Below are 24339 nucleotides of genomic sequence, written 5' to 3' on the forward strand. Positions count from 1 at the left end.
CATATGGAAATATTGGGGGCGTACATATTAATGATCCTAACTGTTACATAACAGTCAGTGTTATATTGAGATTCGCCTGTTCTTCGGAGGTCTTTTAAACAAATGAAATTTACATAAGAAGGAGGAAACAATGGAGTTTGAGACTCACTGTATGTCTTTTCCATGTACTGAACTCTTGTTATTCAACTATGCCAAGATAAATTCAATTTTTGAATCTAGGGAACCTTTAAAATATATGTGAAGTTCAGGATAAATCTTTGTGGATTAAGTGTGTGGAACAATTTGTTGCCTCAAAGACTTTAACTAAATAAAAAAAAACATTAAAATAAACAAAATAAGTGTTTGGATTTTTTTCTGGGGGAACAGTTGATTTATGAGATTATACATCATTATAAATGCCGTATTTTATATTTTATTTGTGAGTATTAATTATAGATATTTAATCTATAATTAATTTCACAAAATTTCAAAAAAAAAAAAAATGTATCTACTGTTTTTACCTTTTATTATTTTTTAAAAGGTTAAAGTTGAACATTGTTTTATAAAATATAATCTACTAGAATATACTGGATTTTAAAGGTACCAAAATACAGCTGCCTAAAACATTACTTAAATGCATTATGGTGTCTATTTCATTCAAATAACAGTCTTAGCATATCTTAAGATTTAAGAAAGCATCACCTAATTCAGTTTGTGAAACACAAATAAACAGCGAACAAACACAAATTGTCAGTCAACATCAGACAGTAGTGTTTGGCATAGTGGGTTCAAAGCTCTGATGACCCCACAAGTAAAAGTCAAAACAGTATAAACTCTATGAACGTCTAAAAAACGCTTTCCATTTCATCTTCAGATTGTGAAACTCTGTGCGGAACTGAGGATTGACCGCTGCGTAGATGATGGGGTTAGTGAGGGATGTCGTGCAGACCAAAGACACTGTTAAAATCTCCAGCTCCTGAAAAACCTCCACCTGAAACACATTCATAACATTAATAAAGACATTAGTAACTTTAGGTGTACTATTTGTCTTATTTTACAGAGCAAATATCTGAAATCATTAAAACAAGATACATGTACTTTATAAGCAAAAGCATTTAAAACTAAATATATCTTATATAATTTTTTTTTTCTTGATATAAGCATAAATAAACCATTTTTAAAGGGTTTATGCTTAAAGCAAGAAAAAAAATTACATTATTATTGTTATTATTATTAATAATATCTCTGCACATTTACATGTTACCTTTTTTACAAAGGCTACTATTGTATTTAATGCACAAATCTAAGTAGCTGACCAGGTTTCATTGGTGGTATAGTGGTTGAGGCAGACTTGTAACCTAATCCTTAAATGAGGCATTTAATGCAGTTTCTCCTGTAATCATATATTAGGCTACTGTAAGTTAAATTGTGAGACAAATTAGGAGGTAATTTTGTCCCGAAACTCACTGTTAGATTGCCATCTCGATAATAGAAGTGATTCAAGACCACTGTCGCAATCAGCGGGATCCAAAATATGAGGAAGGTGAAGATGATGTATCCAGAGCGCTTGGCCAGTTTGCTCTCCTTCTTGGCATTTCCTCTTTCCCTCTGAGCGAGGGACGGCATCATACAGACGGCACCCGCCACCTCCTCCTCCTCCTCCTGTGGAGCAGCTGTGGTTTCTCCAGTTGGTGCTGGAGAAGATTCTGCAGCCGTTTCTTGAGGAGAACTTTGCTCTTCAGCACCTTCTTCTCCAGTAGTTTCTGTAGTATCTTGTGGAGCACTTGACTCAACAGTTCCATCTTCGTTAGATGATGGAGAAGTTTCTGAAGTTGAGTCTTCTTCACCATCTTCTCCACTAGTTGATCCTCCAGAAAATTCTCCATCAGTAACTTGGTGTGTGCTGGACTCTACAGCACCAACTTCATTAGTTGATGGGGAAGTTTCTGAAGTTGTATCTCGATGGTCAATTGGGTCTTCTTCGCCACCTTCTCCATTAGTTGATCCTCCAGAAACTTCTCCAACAGTAACAACACCAACTTCTTCATTAGCTGATAGAGAAGAATCTAATGGAGAAGTATCTCGGTGGTCCACAATACCTTCTAGAACCTGTGGTGTTTCATCTTTGAAAGCGACTTCTCTGGATTTTTCAGTCACAATCTCTGGTTCATTTATATCTAAGCAGTCAGTCAGAGTTGTGGGAAGTTCCTCAGATGTTGGATGCAAATCCAATGGATTCTGCTCTTTATCATTCGGTTTTAAAGTACCATTATCCATTGTCTGTGGATTTTCTGTATCACTTTTAATGTTAGTCTTTGTTTCCTCTTGTTTTTTATCCTCTTTCTTCTTATCTGGTGGAAACGAACCCTTGTCGAATATTTTCCGCCCGTGCGCTCTTACTAGAAGGAAAATGCGGCCGTAGAATCCAATGATGACCGTCAAACAAACGCACCAGACGGGAGTCAAAATATAAAGTCCAAACGTGTCGTAAGAGTCGAAAGTCTCCATCCGCAGACCTCTGCATCTTACGTACACCGGCGAGTCTTTCGCAAATATCACGCAAATGACCGATATGGAGATCGGAACCAGCCAGGTCAGGAGAATCCACACTGTTATCCGTTTTCTACGCTCGGCACTTTTAAACGGATGTGCGATGGCTTGATATCGCTCGGCGCTGATGCACGCGAGCGTGAGCAACTGTACGCAACAGATGAGAGAAAACGACGCGATCTGCGCGCTGCAGAACAGCAGTCCGAGGTCTCGCGCGCTCAAAACAATGCTGAGGAGCAATGGGCAATCAATAGCGCATCGCAAGATGTCAATAACGGCCAGATTCACCAGGAGAGCGTTGTTGGACGTCTGGAGCGACTTCTGGTGGTGTACGGCCCACGCCACGAACAAGTTTGCGAGAACTCCGACGTTTAAAGTGACCAACAAAACTAGACAATTGGCAGCTACAAATGCAACTTCTATAGTGTCTTGCCATGTGTTGTTCACTTGTCCCCAAACAACGGTGAAATTGCTTCTCATTTCCAGTCAAATAACGGCTAATTCCATATCTTTTAACATTCTATTTTGATAAAGTTGTAGCTTTTACTCCATCTCGTGCCTCCTGCTTTTTGAGTCTGAGGTAATAAACCCCTTTATTTTAACCCTCATCATTACCATGGCTCTCCATTTGTTTGCGTTTTTCAATTAACACCCTGCAGGGTTGATGGTCACCAGGGATACTTTTTTTGTTTTAGGCAATTTGCTAGTTCCTAGATGACATCTCCAGACCGGAACAATATTGTCAATTACAGCACAAGGGGCGATTTTAATTATTTTCCCCTTTATTTCAGCCACTAAGGTTTTATTTAGCTGCTTGTAGAATAGAATAGTCCTAATTAGAACAGATATCTTATTAAGGCTGTTGTTTATGCTCTTGTTGTCATAGCAATCAGTAATCTTATTTTGAGGAGCTTAATTTGGGAAAGGGTTTAGTCCTATCTCTAAATCTGGGATTAAGATGCTCACTTTTAACCTTGTCAAATTACTGCTCTGCATTTTAATCATTTTGGCATGTGTGTAGAAAATGGGCTATTATTTATTTTGTTTTTTAATGTGCTTTTCATATATTTTAGGTGAATGCATCAATATTAAAATTCTTATTTTCATGTTATGCCTATAACTGACAAAGTCAATAATAAACAGGAAAATATAGATATTCATTTTGAAATTTACAACAGATTACATTTTAAAAGTGTTTTTAAATATTAACCATGAATGAGTATTACATAATCTAAACATAAAAATTGCAGAAATGATCATGAACAATTAAATATCCAATATTTACTGACACTGATGAATTTTTAAAAGCTCTAAAATTGGCTGATGATATGGTATATTTTGATAGATGTGATTTTTTTATTTTTTTTATGTTTTCTCATATTCTCATCAAGGCTGCATTTATTTGATCAATAATACAGCCTATAACAGTAATATTGTGAAATATTATTACAGTTTAAAGGGATAGTTCACCCAAAAATTAAAATTCTGTCATTAATTACTCACCCTCATGTCGTTCCACACCCTTTCGTTCATCTTCAGAACACAAATTAAGATATTTTTGATGAAAACTGAGAGATTTATGACTCGTCCATAGACAGCAACTTAACCATCACTTTCAAGGTCCAGAAAGGTACTAAAGACATTGTTAAAATAGTCGACGTGACTACAGTGGTTCAACCTTAACGTTATGAAGCGACGAGAATACGTTTTGTGCGCAAAAACAAAACAAAAATAAGGTCTTACAGGTGTGGAACGACATGAGGGTGAGTAATTAATGACAGAAATTTCATTTTTGGGTGAACTAACCCTTTAAAATAACTTTTCTATATGAATATTATTATAAAATGTAATGTAATGTAATTTTTTTTTAGCATCACTCCAGTCTTCAGAGTCACATGATCCTTTAAAAATCATTCTAATATGCTGATTTGCTGCTCAAGAAACATTTCTTCTGATCAATATTGAAAACAATATTTTTTGTGGAAACTGTGATACTTGCATCCTCGCTAAATAAAAGTAGGCTGTTAATTTCTTTAAAAAATATTTTTGACCACAAACTTAAGGCCTTAGTTAGCAGAAATACACAATGATTCACATGACAGACCTCAGATCAGACTGGAATATCCCTGCTTTGGCTCCTCTGCGTTGAGCACATCATTACACCAGCAGTGTCACGAGGGATGTATCGACCACAGGACAGGATTTCCAGAGAGGACTCTCGGAACTGGACAAACATTTTTCAGAGAATGACTGGGGCGGTTCGTTGCACACTAGGCCAACCATAATGTAAATAAATATCAATAGACTCTATAAAATAAGATGTAGACACATTAAACACACCTGTTTGTTAGTAAGAAAGTAGATGATGGGATTGTAGACCGGGCTGGTCTTGGCGAAGTACATTGGCATGGTGGCGACCAGAGGTGGGATGTAGATCTCTGGATTCACAACCACAACCACAGAGATGGCGGTGTAAGGCAGCCAGCAGATGAAGAAGGCGATTATCATGGCCAGAACCATCCGTACCGCACGCTCGTTGTCCTCCAGGCAGTTTTTTCCTCCTTGAAGTTCAATGCTGTTGTTGATCTGAAATGATGGATTGTCATTTGCCATGCTTTGAGTCATTATTTTTTCTTAGATATTGCGATATCGATCCAAACACCTACTCGATCTTATTACTAGTCGGCGCTGCTGCTAAGCCAGAGAGAACTTGTCATGTAGGCCTATATATATGAAACAGCTTTACAACCACAAACTGTCTTTTCAGCCACACAGTATCACTTCAGGGTTGCCAGGTTTCACAACAAAACCTGCCCAATTGCAACTCAAAACTAGCCCAATCGTGTTTCAGGAGGATTCGCATTCCAGTTATTTTGGTGCGCTTCAACCCGCGGACATGAAAAACAGCCCGTGGCAACAGTGATAAAGTCGCCCAATTCCGCGGGAAAACCACAGACTTGGCAACACTGATCATTATTTCTGTGTTACAAATTCAAAATCACAGAACTACCACGACAAAAGATTATAGTTCGGATATAAATGATGTCTGTGGTAGCGATCGAAATCACCTTTTGAAAGTAGGTGGCTTGATGCTTCAAATAAAGATTGTATCAATTACATCATTTCACCAGTAGGTGGCAACAAGTGATTATTAAAAAAGTGTCATTGAATCATTCATTCAAGAGATTCTGTTAACCCTTAAATGCATGACTGTTTCGCCAATCATTCTTACATATTCGGGTCTTTATCGACCCGGATCTATATCTAACAGGGATCTCTACCTGTCGTGATAATATAAAACTCCTCTGATATTAGAGTAACAATTACAGAATAATAAAATAAAGCATATTTTGTTACCTTTTGGAGCTTGAAAGGGCTCCGTTTGAGCAGATGTTTTATGCCATCATCACTGTCCTCGTCAGAGCTCATTTCCCAGTAAATTCAGCAAATAATAGGCTAGTTTTATGTTTGAGGTCACAAATATGAGCCCATTCGCGATCTCAAACATATTCTCAAAACTATGTAATTTTCAACATCTTCAAAATCAATATTTCGATCGCTAACAGCTTCACCAGATTCATCCAGTAACAGTTACAGTCATATTTGATTGTGTTCAGTACTCGCTCTGCAGTAAATCACTGAGCCATTTCATGTTTCTCTTATTATTTCGTTTTCTGTCTAAACGAGTCGTCTCTTCAGCATTGTGTATTAGACATTGCCACCTTGTGGAATAAAGGTGAATTGCACTTATTCCGTCATCTAAGATTCAATTATTGTTTTGCAGAAAAAATATACGTACACTCATACACACCTCGGGTCGTTTGCGACCCTATACAATTTTTACAAAAAATGAATACAAAAATAGGCATTCTTTTATAATTTTTTTCTTGTTATATTCTTTATAATTAATTGATTGAGGAATACCAAGAATGTTGATGTCTAACTTTAAAAAATGATCAAGGAGGAGGGTAGTGAATGACGTCCCGGGTCACTAAAGACCCGATGTATGCATTTAAGGGTTAACAAGCTGATTCATCCAGTAATGAAACAAGTGAAGACTTCTGCTGCATCTGAAATCGCATACTTTTATTTTGAGCAAGTATTACTTTGTCACCGCTGAAAAAGTACTTACATTCCAAATAGTATAAATGTGTGTAGTATGAATGTATTCCAGACATACTACATTCGCCATGTCACTGTCATGTGACCTACCAGCTTCGCTGCCATTCACAACTCCTTTCCCATGGCCTCATGGGATAGTAAAGTGTCCATCATATGCACACTTCAGAATAATGTAGTTGGTCATCTGGGTACTTTTTCCATACTCCTTTATGAGTACTATGAATTCAGACATACTTCTTTTGTCACATACTGTTTTTTGACTACTACATAGTAGGGAAGTATGCGATTTCGGATGCAGCCTCAATGAGTGAGTCATTGACTAAATAAGAACTAAGAACGAGTCGCCTACCTTCCTCATGGACATAAGGACTTTGCTGTAGCAGTATACAATGACAGCAGTGGGAAATATGAAGCACAAAAGCGTGTAAACGATGAGGTAACTGTAGTTTGTCCAGGATCTCTCCTCCCAGCCTAATGAGCAGGACGTCTGGACCCCCTCTGGCCCGTATGAGCTCCAGCCCAGCAGTGGAGCGACAGCCCAGAAGAGGCAATAGAGCCATACAAACAGCAGCCCCTGGCAGCTCCTGCGGACATTCAGCTTGAAGCCTGCCATGGGTTTGCAGACGACATGGTAGCGCTCGTACGCCAGTAGTGTGAGAGTGCATAAAGAAACCAGGCCTAGAAAATAAGACATAAACCCCCTTTTTTTTTTTTTTGCTTGGCATATGCAGTTTCATTCAGCTTTCTCAAAACAAATCAAGAGGTTAATCACTATTTTAGGCTATTATATTTTACAGATAGTGTTTTAATCATGTCTTGGTTTTAGTACAGATAATATTTAATAGTGGCCAATTAATATAAATATAACATATGATAGTCGTTAAAATATTTGTCTTTAAATATATATATGTATATATATATATATATATATATATATATATATATATATAATTATTAAATATTTGGCTTTTTAAAATGTGTACAAAAATATTAAGTATTTATAAATTTAAAGAAATATATATATATATATATAATATATATATATATATATATATATATATATATATATATATATATATATATATATATATAAATATAACATATAATAGTCGTTAAAATATTTGTCTTTAAAAACATTTCTTTAAATTTATAAATACTTAATATTTTTGTACACATTTTAAAAAGCCAAATATTTAATAATTATATATATATATATATATATATATATATATATAATGTTAATGACTATATATATATATATATATATATATATATATAAATTTATAAATTTATATATATGATTATAAAATGTAATATTAAATTTAATATTTATATTTCATAGACATTTAATATTTTGATATTCCAAATGTATATTTAAATGCCTTTTTTAAAATATTTTTAAATACTATAAAATATTACTAAATGCTTAATATTGTTCTCACACATTTCAGATGGGTCTTCTTTACACATGAAAACATAATAGCCTTAAAACAAAAGCCAATTTTTTAATTAAAATATATTAATATTTAATATTTAAAATATATATGGATTTAATATCAATATTATTTACACATTTTAAGTGGATTTTTACACATAAAATAGCTTTACTATAAATGCCAATTATTTAATGTTATATTTAAAATATATCATTTATATTACAAAAATGTAACATTTAAGTTTTGATCATAATATAAATATTTAACATTTTTTATTATTTTTTAAAAACATTTAAAATATAATTATTATTATTTTAAATACTATTTATTTTTCTCAACCATTTTATTATATTTTCATGGGTAAAGACCCACTAATATGAAAGCCAATTATTCATATTTAAAATGGATAATTATAATAATATAAATATGCAATATTTTTAACATTAATAGTTATATATATATATATATATACAGTACAGTCCAAAAGTTTGGAACCACTAAGATTTTTAATGTTTTTAAAAGAAGTTTCGTCTGCTCACCAAGGCTACATTTATTTAATTAAAAATACAGTAAAAACAGTAATATTGTGAAATATTATTACAATTTAAAATAACTGTTTTCTATTTGAATATATTTCACAAAGTAATTTATTCCTGTGATGGCAAAGCTGAATTTTCAGCATCATTACTCCAGTCTTCAGTGTCACATGATCCTTCAGAAATCATTCTAATATGCTGATCTGCTGCTCAAGAAACATTTAATGTGTACAATTGTACAAAATATTTGTGTACAATATTTTTTTTCAGGATTATTTGATGAATAGAAAGTTCAAAAGAACAGTGTTTATCTAAAAATCTAATCTTTTGTAACATTATAAATGTCTTTACTGCCACTTTTGATTGATTTAATGCATCCTTGCTGAATAAAAGTATTCATTTCTTTAATTTCTTTTCAAAAAAATAAAAATAAAAATTCTTACTGACCCCAAACTTTTGAACGGTAGTGTATAATGCTACAGAAGCTTTGTATTTCAGATAAATGCTGTTCTTTTGAACTTTCTATTCATCAAGGAATCCTGAAAAAAAAAGTACACAACTGTTTTCAACATTGAAAATAATCATAAATGTTTATTGAGCAGCAAATCAGCATATTAGAATGATTTCTGAAGGATCATGTGACACTGAAGACTGGAGTAATGATGCTGAAAATTCAGCTTTGCATCACAGGAATAAATTACTTTGTCAAATATATTTAAATAGTACACAGTTATTTTAAATTGTAATATTATTTTACAATATTACTGTTTTTACTGTATTTTTAATTAAATAAATGTAGCCTTGGTGAGCAGACGAAACTTCTTTTAAAAACATTAAAAATCTTAGTGGTTCCAAACTTTTGGACTGTACTGTATATAGCCACTAAATACAGTTTTATAAGGGGCTCCCTCAGAAGGGCATCAACATATTTGGGGACACATTATATAGCATAAAACAAATAAACTAACCTTTTAATCAGCACTTACCAAAGTAGTTCACAGCAAATCCTTGAAAAACACAGAATGCATCCCCTAAAAAGAAAGATCCTTCATAATTTGTGATGGTGACAATGGCAGAGCCGCAGGTGGCAATCATAAGATCCGACACAGCCAGGCTGAGAATGATGACGTTCATCGCATTGAGAAAACGCACGTTCTTCAGCATTACGGCAATCACCAACAAGTTATTGAACACAGAAAGTAGCGTGTTTATAAACATGAGGTATGAGAGTATGCTGTAGCCCACGCGTGGAAAAATAGTAGGTTGTACAGTCATGGTCAAATCTGTTGTGGTGATGCTCTCCATGATTGAGAATGAGCTCTGGAAACTGTGACAGCAGTGCGTTTTGTTCAGAGCCGGTCAGACCATCATATTATCGGCTTTGAAGAATGGGATCAGATATTGCCTACAGCTACAGCTAATACCTGATTTTTTTTTTTTTTTAATACCAGTAGAAAGTAATCTGAAGCATCTGCTCACCGTATCCATTTGCTAAAGGCCATTTGTCAAATTACTCATTGCTGGCTAATTAATAAAAGCAGCCTTAGAAAAAGAAAACTGGAGATGACTGTTTTAAGATAATTATATATAGACATTATACTTTGCCTTTTAATACCAATAGCATAAAACAAAAAACACAAAACAATGATTAATTTGATTACATTTGTAATAAATATCCCAAATAAAATACACTTCAAATAATATGAACACATTTGAACAATGTCAAATAAATGACAAAGGCAAAAAAGTGTCACAAGAGTCCTTCCTTCAGTATCAAAAAAAAGATAAGCAGACAAAAAAAAAAAAAAAACTAGTGTGCGTTCTCAATTTTAGCAAAAGTCCGTCCAATACTGGCATCTTCAAAACACCTAGCAAACATTCATACAATACCAAGTTCAGTATACTGAAATTATTTAAAAAATATATATTTACCATGTCAGCAAAAATGCCCTACAAGCGATTGCGCGAAATAAAGTAGTACAATACGCTCCTTCACTGACTGTAAGAGTCACATGAACTCTCAGTGTACAGCAACTAGATTTTTGCTATAAATGTTGATTTCTAAACAGTTACACAATGTCAACATTCGACAAAAACATACAGGAGGCAGCAAAAATATGAAACCACATTGAAAATTTGAGATTTAAAATCTAATTTACAACTGGAACGTTTTAGGATTTTGGAAAATTTATCATAAAAATAATAAAAATTGTTATACTTTAATAAAATAAAATATACATTCAAAAGATTGAAGTTGGCAAGATTTTTTAATGTTTCTGAAAAAAATTCACTGCATTTATTTGATTAAAAAAAAGGAAAATAAATATTAAAATAGTTTTTATCTTAATATATTAATTTATTCATGTGAAGGCAGTCATTATAGATTAATAAAATGTATTCATTTATTTGAAATAGAATCTGTTATAACATCATAAATGTCATTACCGTCACTGTTTTGATCAATGCATTATTGCTGAATAATTATATTAATTTCCATCAAAAAAAATGGACTGACCCCAAAGTTTTGAATGGTAATGTGCATTTTTTCACTAGTGGTCTCACATTTTTGAAGCTCACTGTATATTATTGCTAAAAAACACTATGTAAGGCTTTTAAAACATTAAACACTGAAAATAATTTTGTTCATTTCAAGATGAATATAGTGTCCGTCTGTCTTCCTGAGAGTTTCTCTTTTGTTCTTCATCAGCTATCTGAAACCAGGTTCAGCTCAAACCCTTCTTAACCCTTCAATATGTACATTCACTTTGAAAAAACGTGTTTGCGTGTGTCAAGTATCCACTCCCTTAGTCTTTCAATAAGCTTAAGGGAGATGGATTTATGAAGGCCCATAATGAAAGAAAAAAAAAAAAACATTTAAAAATAAAATCTCTCCTACACTATGAGGCACATTAAAAAAAGCACAAGTTCTCTCTTATCCATGTAAACTCGTTTCTCATCAATTTACATGATATCTTACAGCGAAGGTTACATTTTAAATTAAGATATGGATAGATTGCATGTACCACAGCACAGATCTACACTAGAATTATATTATTTGAAGTGATTCACCCACATTTTTCAAAGCTGAATCTGATTGAAGTGATGTAACATAACAGCAGCTGTTCTGTGGTACGTACATTTTAAAGCCTCTGTCATTTAGTCTCTCTAATCGGATCCGGTTGTTGTCCTGTGGCTCTGGAAGGGGATGCTCATGGCTCCGGTGCTGGTCTGCTCGGGCCAGATAGGAGACTCGTGCTGCAGGGGTGTGCGTCTGGGGTAGAAGGTGTGCTGGAGGTCGTAGTTCAGCAGACAGCTGAGGGACGCCATGTAGATGTCGGCAAAGCGGGAAAGACGGCGCGAGAAGTAGGTCGGGTTGTGGTACGTGCGGAAAAGACTCCCGAACTGGGCGTTGAAGATGTCTTTGGTCCGTAACCTGTTAAGAACAAATTATTTTTGAAGAATTGGTTACAAAAAAAGTGATACTTTTTGGTAATTTTAAGCTCAAATTGAAAAAATAAAATAATTGAATTTTTTTTTTTTTTAAATACATAAGTCATAATGCCTGAAGAAACTAAGTTCATCTACAGTATATAATTGTCTCTATGCCATCAATATATTCTATACATTGTTAAAAAATTATTATAGTTATTATTGTTAACTAAATCCAAAACCATAAAAACATTTCATTTTCATATGCCATTAATACTATGTTATTTTATAATTATAATAATAATTATTAATATTATACATTATTATTATTATTATTATTATTAATAATAATAAATAATATTAATACGATTATATTATTAATAATATTATACATTATCGTTATTATTATTCATTATTATTATTATTAATAATAATAATAATAATAATGAATGTATAATATTAATAATATTATATTATTATTAATATTATACATTAATTATTATTATCATCATCATAATTAATGTATACCATTAATAATATTATATTATTATTAATATTATACATTAATTATTATTATCATCATCATCATTATTATTATTATTATACATTATTATTATTATTATTATTATTATTATTATTATTATTATTATTATCATCATCATCTCATCATCATCATCATCATTATTATTATTATTAATATTATACATTATTATTATTAATAATAATGATAATAATTAATGTATAATATTAATAATAATATAATATTAATATTATACATTAATTATTATTATTATTAATAATATTATTAATAATAATAATAATAGTTAATGTATGATATTAATAATTATTATTATAATTATAAAATAACATTGTATTAATGGAATATGAAAATGAAATGTTTTTATGGTTTTGGATTTAGTTAACTATAATAACTATAATAATTTTTTGGTTTTGGATTATTATTATTAATTGTAATAATAATAATAATAATAATAAATGATATTAATAATTAATATTAATAATAATTATAACATATATATTATTAATAATTATTATTAATATAAAACATAAAATTATTTTATTTGAGCTAGTTGCCAATGCAACTTGCATTTTTTTATTTTCATTTAACTGTACTAAAATGTACTAAAATAACTAAAACGGAAATAAAAATCATTTTAAAAAAATGATATAATAACATTTTTTTTTAAAAACTAATAAAAATAACGAAAACACAACAAAACTATTATCTAAACTAAAATTAAAACAGATAATATAAAAATAAAAACTAATTTTATATATTAATAAAAACTATAATAGTATCTTAATAATACTAAAATAACACTGGTCTATGTGTAGAAATAAAATATATAAAAGATTAATTTGAGATTAGTTACCTCATTTCCTCCCTCTCATTGATCCACTGCTGAATCACCATTTGTGACGCAGGGTCCCGGTGCACCTGCCACATCAAGACAAAACACAGCTTGCTCAGTGGAAATGACATATGATGCACTTCATTGGGTGTAGAGAACTATTTTAACTTGGTCAATATTAGATTGCATGCTTATTTACCTTTGCATCATCTAAAGTTAAAACAAAGTTAATTTTTAAAAACACTGTTCACTGATTAGCCTTAAAGGAGCCGCTCCTTAAAGGGGTCATGAACTGCATTTTTTAAAATTATTATGTTTCCTGAGGTGCACTTATAATATTAGTATGATTTTTTACATCAAACTTGTCATAATTTAGAAATAAAAGGCCATTTTCTACCCTGCTTTTAGCTCTCTTATTTGAACTTTGACAATGACTTTACTATTACAGCTGTCGAGATTAAAGGTGGGGTAAATCATATTTCAAAAACGCTGTTTGGAAGTTAGTCGGGCCGACACCAACAACAAACATGTAACCAATCAGCATTAGGGGGCGTATGATGGTCGAGGAGACAGAACGAGGAAGAGGGAGATTTGAAGAAAGACTGCAGAAAGAGAGATGATGAGACAATACAAAAAAGCTTAAAGGTGCCCTAGAATCAAAAATTTAATTTACCTTGGCATAATTGAATAACAAGAGTTCAGTACATGGAAAAGACATACATTGAGTTTCAAACTCCATTGTTTCCTCCTTCTTATGTAAATCTCATTTGTTTAAAAGACCTCTGAAGAACAGGCGAATCTCAACATAACACAGAGTGTTATACCCCAATATTTGCATATGCCAGCCCATGTTCAAGGCATTAGACAAGGGCAGCCAGTATTAATGTCTGGATCTGTGCACAGCTGAATCATCAGACTAGGTAAGCAAGCAAGAACAATAGCGAAAAATGGCAGATGGAGCGATAATAACTGACATGATCCATGATATTGTGATATTTTTAGTGATATTTGTGAATTGTCTTTCTAAATGTTTCGTTAGCATGTTGCTAATGTACTGTTAAATGTGGTTAAAGTTACCATCGTTTCTTACTGTATTCATGGAGACAAGAGCCGTCGCTATTTTCATTTTTAAACACTTGCAGTCTGTATAATGCATAAACACAGTGTGTAATGTTAGCTTTAGCCACGGAGCACTATCAAACTCATTCAGAATCAAATGTAAACATCCAAATAAATACTGTACTCACATGATCCGACGCATGCATGCAGTATATATGATGAACATCTTGTAAAGATCCATTTGTGGGTTATATTAGCTGTGTGAACTTTGTAAATGCACTGTATTATAGTCGAGAGCTCGAGGGGGCAGGGAGCGTGTGATTTAAAGGGGCCGCAGCCTGAATCGGTGCATAGTTAATGATGCCCCAAAATAGGCAGTTAAAAAAGTTAATAAAAAAAAAAATCTATGGGGTATTTTGAGCAGAAACTTCACAGACACATTCAGGGGATACCTTAGACTTATATTACATCTTGTAAAAACTGGTTCTAGGGCACCTTTAAAAGAATATCACTGGAATGAAGGTTTATGACTGGGCAAGCGCTTTAGGACCCGCGTTAATATTAGAAAGTTTTCCAGCGCTGGAGAGAGCTAAGCGGGAAGGTCTGAAAACAGACGCGTAGGCTGCTTTGATTCCACTTCACATGTGAGTAACACTGTCTGGAGCTGCTGTGCTGTTGCCGACTAACAACGAACTCTTGTTTGCATTTACTATTGTGTCATTTTTTGTGCTTCCTTGTGGTTTGTTTTCAGATATTAAAAACGTCCAACAGTGTTTTTGAATTATGACTTATCCCACCTTTAACTAATCATGAAAAGTGTTGATTATAGCATTATGTTTAGATCTACTCCCGTTGCATGAAATGTTGCAGCAATTAACAATTAACAATTAACATTGTAGCCAATCACAGACAGTCTGTTGAGTGTATGAATGCAGCGATGTTGTAATTGCAACTTGGTTTCTGCACACTCACGAATGCTTTCATCATAACAGTGCAAACACAATGTAAATAAGAGATTCGCTGTGCAGTGTAGACAGCGTCATTGATTATATAACAGGAGTTTTGGGAGGGTCCAGAACTTAAGGTGATGATACACCGGGCAACTTTTTGAGCAATCCTGCCTTGCCGGGCAGTGTTGCTTGAGCACTTTCCCACTGAGAATGGGCAACAAATTTCTATCTGGTTACTTTAGATTGAAATTTGTTGCCTATTCTCAATGGGAAAGTGCCCAAGCAACATTGCTCTGTAACATTGCTTAAAAAGTTGCACCGTGAATCATCACCTTAAGTCACTGATAAACTCGCACTATGTGATTGACAGCTCCAGCAATTATAGAGGGAGTGTATGTAATATAATCACAACAGATTATTTTCATGCTACTAAGAAAAACAATGTGAACTTGACCGTATAGTCAATGACTTGATTTACTAACGCATAAACAGCAATAAATGATTTTGAGACAAAGAAAGTCTGACTGTACATGAATCATTACATATCAGAAAATTATCACAGATTATGTATTAGAATTAACAGGGTTACTTACATGTTGTTGCATTACTGTCCGTCCATATCTTACAGTAAAAGTCTATTTGCAAAGTCTGCGCCAAAATTGCAACTAATTTATTAAAGAATCCACAGTGAAATGTACCAAACAAACAAATAATGCTCTACTGAGACATTCACATAGTTGAAAATAAATAAGCACTTTCCTAGCATTAGGATTCTTTGGAAGGTTATGTTATTTTCAGTCCAGTGTAGGGCTGTCAAATGATTAATTGCATACAAAATAAAAGTTTGAGTTTGCCTTATATATGTGGGTGTACTGTGTGTAATTATTATGTATATATAAATACAAACACATTCATGTATATATTTGAGAAATAATTACAAGTATATGTATTTATTTATATTTTTATATAATTTATATTATATGTAAATAAAAATATTTTATACATAAATAACATATTTCTCTTAAATATATACATTAATTTGTGTGTATTTATATATACATATTAATTACACACAGTACACCCACATATATTATGCAAACTCAGACTTTTATTTTGTATACGATTAATCGCGATTAATCATTTGACAGCCCTAGTCCAGTGATCCTGTATCTCTCTTCTCTCCTTCTCATCTCACTAACACGCCAGTGGGCGGGGCCAAAGATATTTAACGCTCTATTACGTCATAATGTGACAAAATCCGAAAGGAGTCATCTTCGGAGCTTGGTTTCAATAAAAGCTTCTGGATTAACAAGAAAGTTTTAAGTTCTGAATTTTATATCATTTTTGCATAGTGCAATGACCTCTCACATGTCAAACGATCAAGGAAATTTTGATTTCTCAATTCATGACTCTTTTAAAAACGGATCATTTCAGACGGAGTGAAAGTTGAAAATTATTGTTTTTATTTTTGCAAAAAATGTTAGTAACATTATAAGTGAACCTCAAGGAACATATTAAAATAATAATAAAAAATCCATGTCATGACCCCTTTAAAGCGATTGTTAACTGTTTTTTAATACATATAGTCGAAATAGTAGTTAATTTTAATATTGGCCATTTTTTTATTAAAGCTTCACTCTGAAACGCATCAGTTTACGAAGTAAAATAGGTTGTGACTGTTCTAGAGCGTCCCCCTCTTTTTGCCTTAGAGCGCCCCCTGGTGGTCTGACCTGCATTTGTTCCAGCAGCCCGGTCAGGGCCTGCAGCCAGGTCATGGTGTGGACGTATTCCTCAGTATTCATGATTTTGATCTCCTTACGCAGCTCAGGAATGATAGCTCCTGTTCTCCAACCGTGTTTCAGGGTCAGGTCCTACACACATCGTGACATCCTTTTCATTACAAAATCCACCCCTCAAAACATTGCTTTCAGAAGGCCAAATCATTGTCTGCGATATCTGCACAGGGCATGCTGAGACATGTTTGCATTCTAACTTACAAATGATAATAATAAGAAAGAACTACAGCCAATCCTCTGAATGCACCATGATGAGCTAAGTGAAAAAATGCATGCCATGCTTTTTATGCTTATTATCAACTCAAAACACAATAATATGTTTGTGTATATGTAGAAAAGGACAGAATCTGATCCTTACAGCAAGGTCGCTATAAATGTGATCTCCAAAGTACAAAACCTTTGAGCCCCTCCATCCTGTAAGCCTCAAAAACTCATACAGGTTTCCCTAGCAACAGACAAAGTGAACAGATTAGATTCCACCATCTTCATTGGATAGAAACAGCTGGGAGCTGAAAACTGGGGCATGAAGGATTACCTGTTTATAGATCTGCCCTTTCTCAAGGCGGTGAATTCTGTCCCATAACAACACGCCTTTATCAGTAACTCGTCTGAATGGTCTTCGGAAACCAGAAAAAAACACATGTATACACACTTTTTGGATTCAAGAAAAGTTGACATTCCTAAATACCTTCTCAAAGGTCATGATTTAACCAAAGGAATCTGTTGTAATAATGTCCGAATGACTTTAGTTTAGAAGCGATTCAACACTGCCAGGCTTGGCCAGAGATTTCTCAGGGTTTTTGGAACTTACTTCCTCCTGTCGTTGAAAAAGCCTGGCTTGTCGGCCTGCACTATGACAACATCAAACAGGTCCTGCCAGTCCTTCCCAACTATATAGTTCATGCCTCGATCTCTACAATAAGACATTTTATTTGAAAAGGGCATTTTGTTACAAGCACTTAGTCACAATGGCTTTCTTTTCTCATGTGATAACCATTTATTGATGTGTATTGATGTTTATTTTGATTTAAATTTAGTAGCTTGGTTGCACTCACACAAAATCAAGCGGGCTGTTGGTGATCAAAAACATCTTCTTCCCGTTCTTAGACAGCTTCTGCAAAACAGCATGTGTCTGTTCAGCGTAACAGATGTACTTTTCTGCAGAAAAGAAAAATCAAGGCATGACAAGAACATCTAAATTGTATAATTTGCACTGATACAATACACATATCCAGGTCAAAATAAACATTTACCGATATCAGCCTCTACCGCGCGATACATAATCCCTCTGACATGGACATCTCCGATGGCCTCCTGGGAACGGAGAAACACACCAGATGCAAAATATCAAAGCCAACGTAACATCAATGTTCTGCAGTTAAAAACAACACACAAAGCCCTGACGCACTACCAGACACCTCCTGTGAAAGCTCTCGCTCATTTCATCTGGGGACAGTCATAGATCCTCTGAGACTTGTTAATTCATAATGATAGGGAGGACTGAACATAAGAGCAATGATGTGCATCTTTTATTGATTAAATTGATCTGCAGACCCACTAAAAGACTTCCGTCCATCTGTAACACTACTCTTCTCCAGGCACAGATGGTGCTTCCAAACGGTGCCTCTAAAATTAGACTGTTCCTGTCCATGCTGCTCCCTACAAACTTAAATAGCTCTTTCAGGAGCCGTATTTATCCAAAATATGTGGTCAGAAGATTCTGGGCGTTCTGAAATCTGCCAGCACTTCCATCTCCTTAGAAACCAATATTGGTGAAGGAAATCTTAATTTTTTAACTGTAAGGCACGTTTTGATGAACAACTATACCTTGACGTCTTTATAAAGATGAACAGGCTCGTAGTCGATGTTGTGCTTCATGAAGTAGTCATTAACACATGACAGCAGTGTCATTTCTGGCAGGGAGAAGATGTCCATGAACTGCTTCATGGTGTGACCGTGAGAGCTCTGTATGGGAGATCAGAAGAGCTGTATTAAAGAGGGGACCTGTTATGCTCTTTTTCTCTTGATTTTGTTTTTGGGGTCTACTAGAATAGGTTTTCATGCTTGAATGTTCACATTATTTTTCACATATTGTACATTGTTGCAGCACCTCTCTTCCCAGTCTGTCAGTAATGCTGTTTAGTTCTGGTGTCTGTAGCTATGTTTCCATCCACCTATTTTTATGTGCATTTTGGGATATCGCATGGATGGAAATGCCAAGATGAGCATAAATTCTAAAAATGCACATAAAAAAAACATATGCGTTCAAATTAGTAATATGAAAACATGCCCATAAACTATGACGGAAACACCTTTACTGAATAAATTCCTTGATGCACATCAAAAAAGACGTGACTTTGTGATGGGACGGCATAACATTTCAGACCGATTTCTGAAATGCTGTTTTGGTTATTCTATAATGCCTGAGCAAAGTCTGTCGTTATAGTGTTTCAGTATAATTTCCTCCCAGAAGTATCTCATACTACTGTGTCCACAAACACCAGGCATCAGAAAGCAAGATAACATGACAGTGTTTATTGTGTTTCATCTGCGCGCTCTGAGGCGAGAAAGAAAGTTATTATATTTGAAAATTATTATACACATGGCTATTATATACAGGTGCTGGTCATATAATTAGAATATCGTGAAAAAGTTCATTTTTTTTTTATTGTAAATTATTTTTAAAAATGAAACTTTCATATATTCTAGATTCCCTACATGTAAAGTAAAACATTTCAAAAGTTTTTTTTTTTTAATTTTGATGATTAGAGCGTACAGCTCATGAAAGTCCAAAATCCAGTATCTCAAAATATTAGAATATTTCCTAAGATCAATCAAAAAATGGATTTTCAAAACAGAAAAGTTCAAGTTCTTTAAAGTATGTTCATTTGTACACTCAATACTTGGTCGGCAGCACATATTACAGCAAATGACTTGCTCCTAGCACAAATTAAAGCATCAGTGAAGTGTGGCATGGAAGTGATCAGCCTGTGGCACTGCTGAGGCACTATTGAGCCTTCAGATCATCTGCATATTGTTGGATCGACTGTTTCTCATCTTTCTCTTGAAAATATCCCATAGATTCAGGGGTCAGGCATGTTGGCTGGCCAATAAAGCACAGTAATATCATGGTCAGCAAACCACTTGTAAGTGGTTTTTGCACTGTGGGCAGGTGCTAAAGTCCTGCTGGGAAAGGAAATCAGCATCTCCATAAAGCTTGTCAGCAGATGGAAGCATAAAGTACTCCAAAATCTCCTGGAAGATGGCTGCATTGACTTTGCACTTGATAAAACACAATGGACCAACACCAGCAGATGTCACGGCCCCCCAAATCATTACTGACTTCAGAAACTTCCCACTAGACTTCAAGCAGCTTGGATTCTGTGCCTCTCCAGTCTTCCTTTAGACTCTGGGACCATAATTTCAACATGAAATGCAAAATTTACTTTTATCTGAAAAGAGGACTTTCGACCACTGTTCACTGTCCAGTTCTTTTTCTCCTTAGCCCAGGTAAGATGCTTCTGACGTTGTTTCTGTTTCAGAAGTGGCTTGGTAGTCCTTTTCCTGAAGATGTCTGAGTGTGGTGACTCTTGATGCGCTGACTCCGGCTTCATTCTACTCATTGTGAAGCTCTCCCAAGTGTCTGAATTGGCTTTACTTGACAGTATTCTCAAGCTTGTGGTCATCCCTGTTGCTTGTGCACCTTTGCCTACCCAATTTCTTCCTTCTAGTCAACTTTGCATTTAATATGCTTTGATACATCACTCTGTAAACAGCCAGCCCATTCAATAATGACCATCTGTGAATTACTCTCTTTGTGGAGGGTGTCAATGATTGTCTCCTGGACCATTGCCAAGTCAGCAGTCTTCCGCATTAGTGTGGTTTCAAAGAACAAGAGATACCCGAAATTTATACTGTAGGGATGGTCATTTAATGAAACTCAAATGTAAATATTCTAATATTTTGAGATACTGGATTTTGGACTTTCATGAGCTGTACGCTCTAATCATCAAAATTTAAAAAAAAAAAACTTTTGAAATGTTTTACTTTACATGTAGGGAATCTAGAATATATGAAAGTTTCATTTTTAAAAATAATTTACAATAAAAAAAAAAAAAAAATCACGATAAAAAAATTTCACGATATTCTAATTATATGACCAGCACCTGTATATGGCTTCTACTGCAGCAACTTCCTTTTTTCTTAATGATATTTAACGGCAGTTTATCAGGATGTGACGATTTTGTTCTCTTCGACTAACTGGATGGAAACAGTGTTTTATTTGCAAATCTTTTATGCAATACTCCAAAGTTAAATTCGCAACTTTGGATGGAAACATAGCTAGTGAAGCCCCTCCTTCTGAAAAGTGCAATGTGTTGTTGAATTGGCGTCGGAGCTCGTCGGTCAGACGGCGCCATCTGATCATTCTGATTGGCTGTTCAGCTACTGCCACCTGCTGGTACGGAAAGGCATTTCATCTTACGCAGGCGCAGAATGGACGTGCTACTTGGTCGTCGTGTCAAGCGTTGGTTTGGTGTGTCAGGGAAAAGTTGGACCCAGACGCTGCTGATATGAACCAACCCCGCTTTCTGCTTTTGTCGCCACTAGTTCATCGGAGTCGGCTTTACCCCACTACAAACACAACTCAACCAGGCCCTGCCCCCTTTTTTGTGTATGCCTTGGGAATATTGTGACAAGTACATTTCCTGAGGAAAACTCAAAGACTACTACCAAAGCATTTCAGGGAGTTCAGAAACAGTGCGTACGGATATGGAGAGTTTTGGAGTGACTTCTAACTTTGCAGTCCTGTTTCATGCTCAAACAGCAACAATACAGGACAGGAGTTTTGCGTGAGGGTGAAAGATTTGCCCACGCAGATTTTGCAGTGGATTCAAGTTGGTCACAGCTTCGCCAAATAGATCAACAGAAAGCAGCTTGGTTTGAAACGGACTTCTGTGTGAGCCGCGCTTCATACTTCGCTACACTACAGCAAAATTTCACTAATGTGACCGCACCTTTAGGAAATCAAACAAGCAAAAGACAATAAGCATACAGACCTTGCCATAGAAGTCACTCATGATCTCAAGTGGTACGTGGGAGCCCTCATACATCGCAATGACCTCCTTTTCTGGCACAGGATTAAGACCCCTATGGAAACATTAACATGACAATGAGATAATCTATCTTGAGATTAATAATAATGTATAAAAATAGTGCACTCTACCTGTACACAGTTCCCAGCTGGATATAATGAAATGCATCGATCTTCATCAGTAAGGCCTAGAATACGGATGAAATTGACAAGTTAGGCAAAATGTATGAAAACTCAAGAAAAATCTAGATCGGGATTGAACACATACCTTTTGGACATCATAGTGCAGACCACGAATCACAAAATTAGGGATGTAATCATATTCCCTCAATCCCTCTGGATACTGTTATGTGGACAGAAAAAGACAATATATTGTTTCCAAAGGCATTTATTTGTTAAAACTAGTGGAATTCTTAAAAATATCCTGCTTTTACGGTTGTAATTTCTATGCCTCTAGCATCACCACCACATGGAAAATATTGACAGATTTCATAATTATAACAAATATATATATATATGAAGTCTTGGGTCAGTCACCCTGTGCTCTTCGATGAGGATGTCTCGGGCGATGTTGAATATGAGGGTGTGAAGGTGACTGGAGTAGAAAGCTAGTGTGTAGTCATAGTCGAAGCCATAGATCTCAACATCCTGCAGACTCATCTGATTATTGGCAAAGATGGTGTCTGGGTTGACAAAGTTGTTTGATATCACAGGAATTAAATCTGAGGAAAAAACATACTTGTGTGTTAATAAATAATTGACCCTTTAAGTTCACAGTTTTATTACGTTTGCTAAACTTATAATAAAAAGAATACATTCAAAAGGAACTAAAATGAATAATGATTAACCTGTAGTGAAACATTCATTATGAAAAGAAAATCTTTGCATGGATGATTTCCATGTAATAACAAATGTTGTTATTGTTACTAAACTAAAAGACCCGAAACTATTAAAAATAATTTCCTGCAATTGAAATAAAACTGAAATAAAATAAAACGTAAGTATTAGAAATTTAAACGTAAAACACCTGAATGAAAATTAGCCTTGGCAACTAACTGAAATAAAATGAGTTTAAGTTGAAATACTAAATCACAAAATTAATTTTAAATATTAATTAATAAATTAAATACTATATATATATATATATATATATATATATATATATATATATATATATATATTGTGGTTTGCAAGTACATAAACATGGTTCAATCATGTCATACAGAATCACTTCAATAACTAAAATCTTACAATCTAAGTAATATAATCCAATTCAGTAATACATAACATAATATGATGCAAGGATAGAATAGAAAATAATATTTTATTTATGCATTGCTAATATACAACATCCAAACATCCTTCTGGTCCTCTGACAGTTCTTAAGAGGAAACATGTAAACGCATTTCTATAACATGTACACAAACTAACCTTGGGTTTGTCGTTTGGTTTCATTGTAAACAGACCAGAGCCAGCTGGTCTTGTCGTCACTGGAGCTGGTGCACATGTTCCCTGCTGTCAGTTGTCCCAGAGGACCCTGCCTCCGGGACACGAGACCATATTTCGTTCCTCGGGAGCGTCTTATCCATGGCGTACTGGTATTGACCGAACTTGTCCCGCTTCTAGTGTGCAGATAATTAAAGTGTGTGACCAGTTTCTGAAAACTCTCCTTATTTCTGAGCAGGTTTGAAAGTGGCAAGGACAAGGTCGGCATATTTGCACCGCACCAGAGCTGCCTTCAGTACAGTATGACAGAACAGCGCGTTCAGCTGTACATGCTCAAATATACACATGCTTACTTCCGTTTGCACGTCTAGACTGTTTTCCATAATAAAAGTCCATGTAAAAAAAATGTTCAGACGAAAACAGTAAAAAAAAATAGAGAAAAGTCATATTTTCACTATAGTTTCATTTTCTGAAATTAATTTCGTATTTTTTCCTAAATAAAAGCACCAAGACCTGAAATGGTTAGAGAAACTCTGAATTAGGCTATAACTCAAAAACAATTGTACAGAAT

The 24339-nt window shown here is 34.3% G+C and overlaps 2 protein-coding genes across 3 annotated transcripts; both read right to left on the minus strand.

Moving 5' to 3' along the window:
- Positions 1 to 488: 488 nt before the first annotated feature.
- On the minus strand, positions 489 to 10150 carry parietopsin. 2 transcript variants are annotated; one of them, XM_048158257.1, is made up of 5 exons: positions 9610 to 10150; positions 7001 to 7329; positions 4870 to 5115; positions 4634 to 4753; positions 489 to 970 (listed from the first exon to the last, which is right to left on the minus strand). In XM_048158257.1, exons 1-4 carry the CDS (start codon positions 9926 to 9928, stop codon positions 4640 to 4642), a joined length of 1008 nt encoding a protein of 335 aa, XP_048014214.1. In that variant the 5' UTR covers positions 9929 to 10150; the 3' UTR covers positions 489 to 970; positions 4634 to 4639. The 2 variants fall into 2 exon arrangements, with proteins under 2 accessions (XP_048014214.1, XP_048014213.1); XM_048158256.1 differs by lacking the exons at positions 4634 to 4753; positions 4870 to 5115; positions 7001 to 7329; positions 9610 to 10150 and adding an exon at positions 1447 to 3670.
- Positions 10151 to 10270: 120 nt separating this feature from the next.
- Positions 10271 to 24253, minus strand: nt5dc3 (5'-nucleotidase domain containing 3). The gene is made up of 14 exons (XM_048158255.1): positions 23754 to 24253; positions 22860 to 23044; positions 22591 to 22665; positions 22455 to 22510; positions 22288 to 22378; positions 19058 to 19195; positions 18484 to 18544; positions 18286 to 18388; positions 18042 to 18143; positions 17766 to 17847; positions 17589 to 17675; positions 17165 to 17305; positions 13447 to 13511; positions 10271 to 12056 (listed from the first exon to the last, which is right to left on the minus strand). The coding sequence occupies exons 1-14, from the start codon at positions 24034 to 24036 to the stop codon at positions 11789 to 11791; spliced, it is 1737 nt and encodes a 578-aa protein (XP_048014212.1). The 5' UTR covers positions 24037 to 24253; the 3' UTR covers positions 10271 to 11788.
- Positions 24254 to 24339: the final 86 nt, after the last annotated feature.

Source organism: Megalobrama amblycephala, linkage group LG15, assembly GCF_018812025.1.
Source record: "Megalobrama amblycephala isolate DHTTF-2021 linkage group LG15, ASM1881202v1, whole genome shotgun sequence".
Classification (NCBI taxonomy): Eukaryota; Metazoa; Chordata; class Actinopteri; order Cypriniformes; family Xenocyprididae; genus Megalobrama; species Megalobrama amblycephala.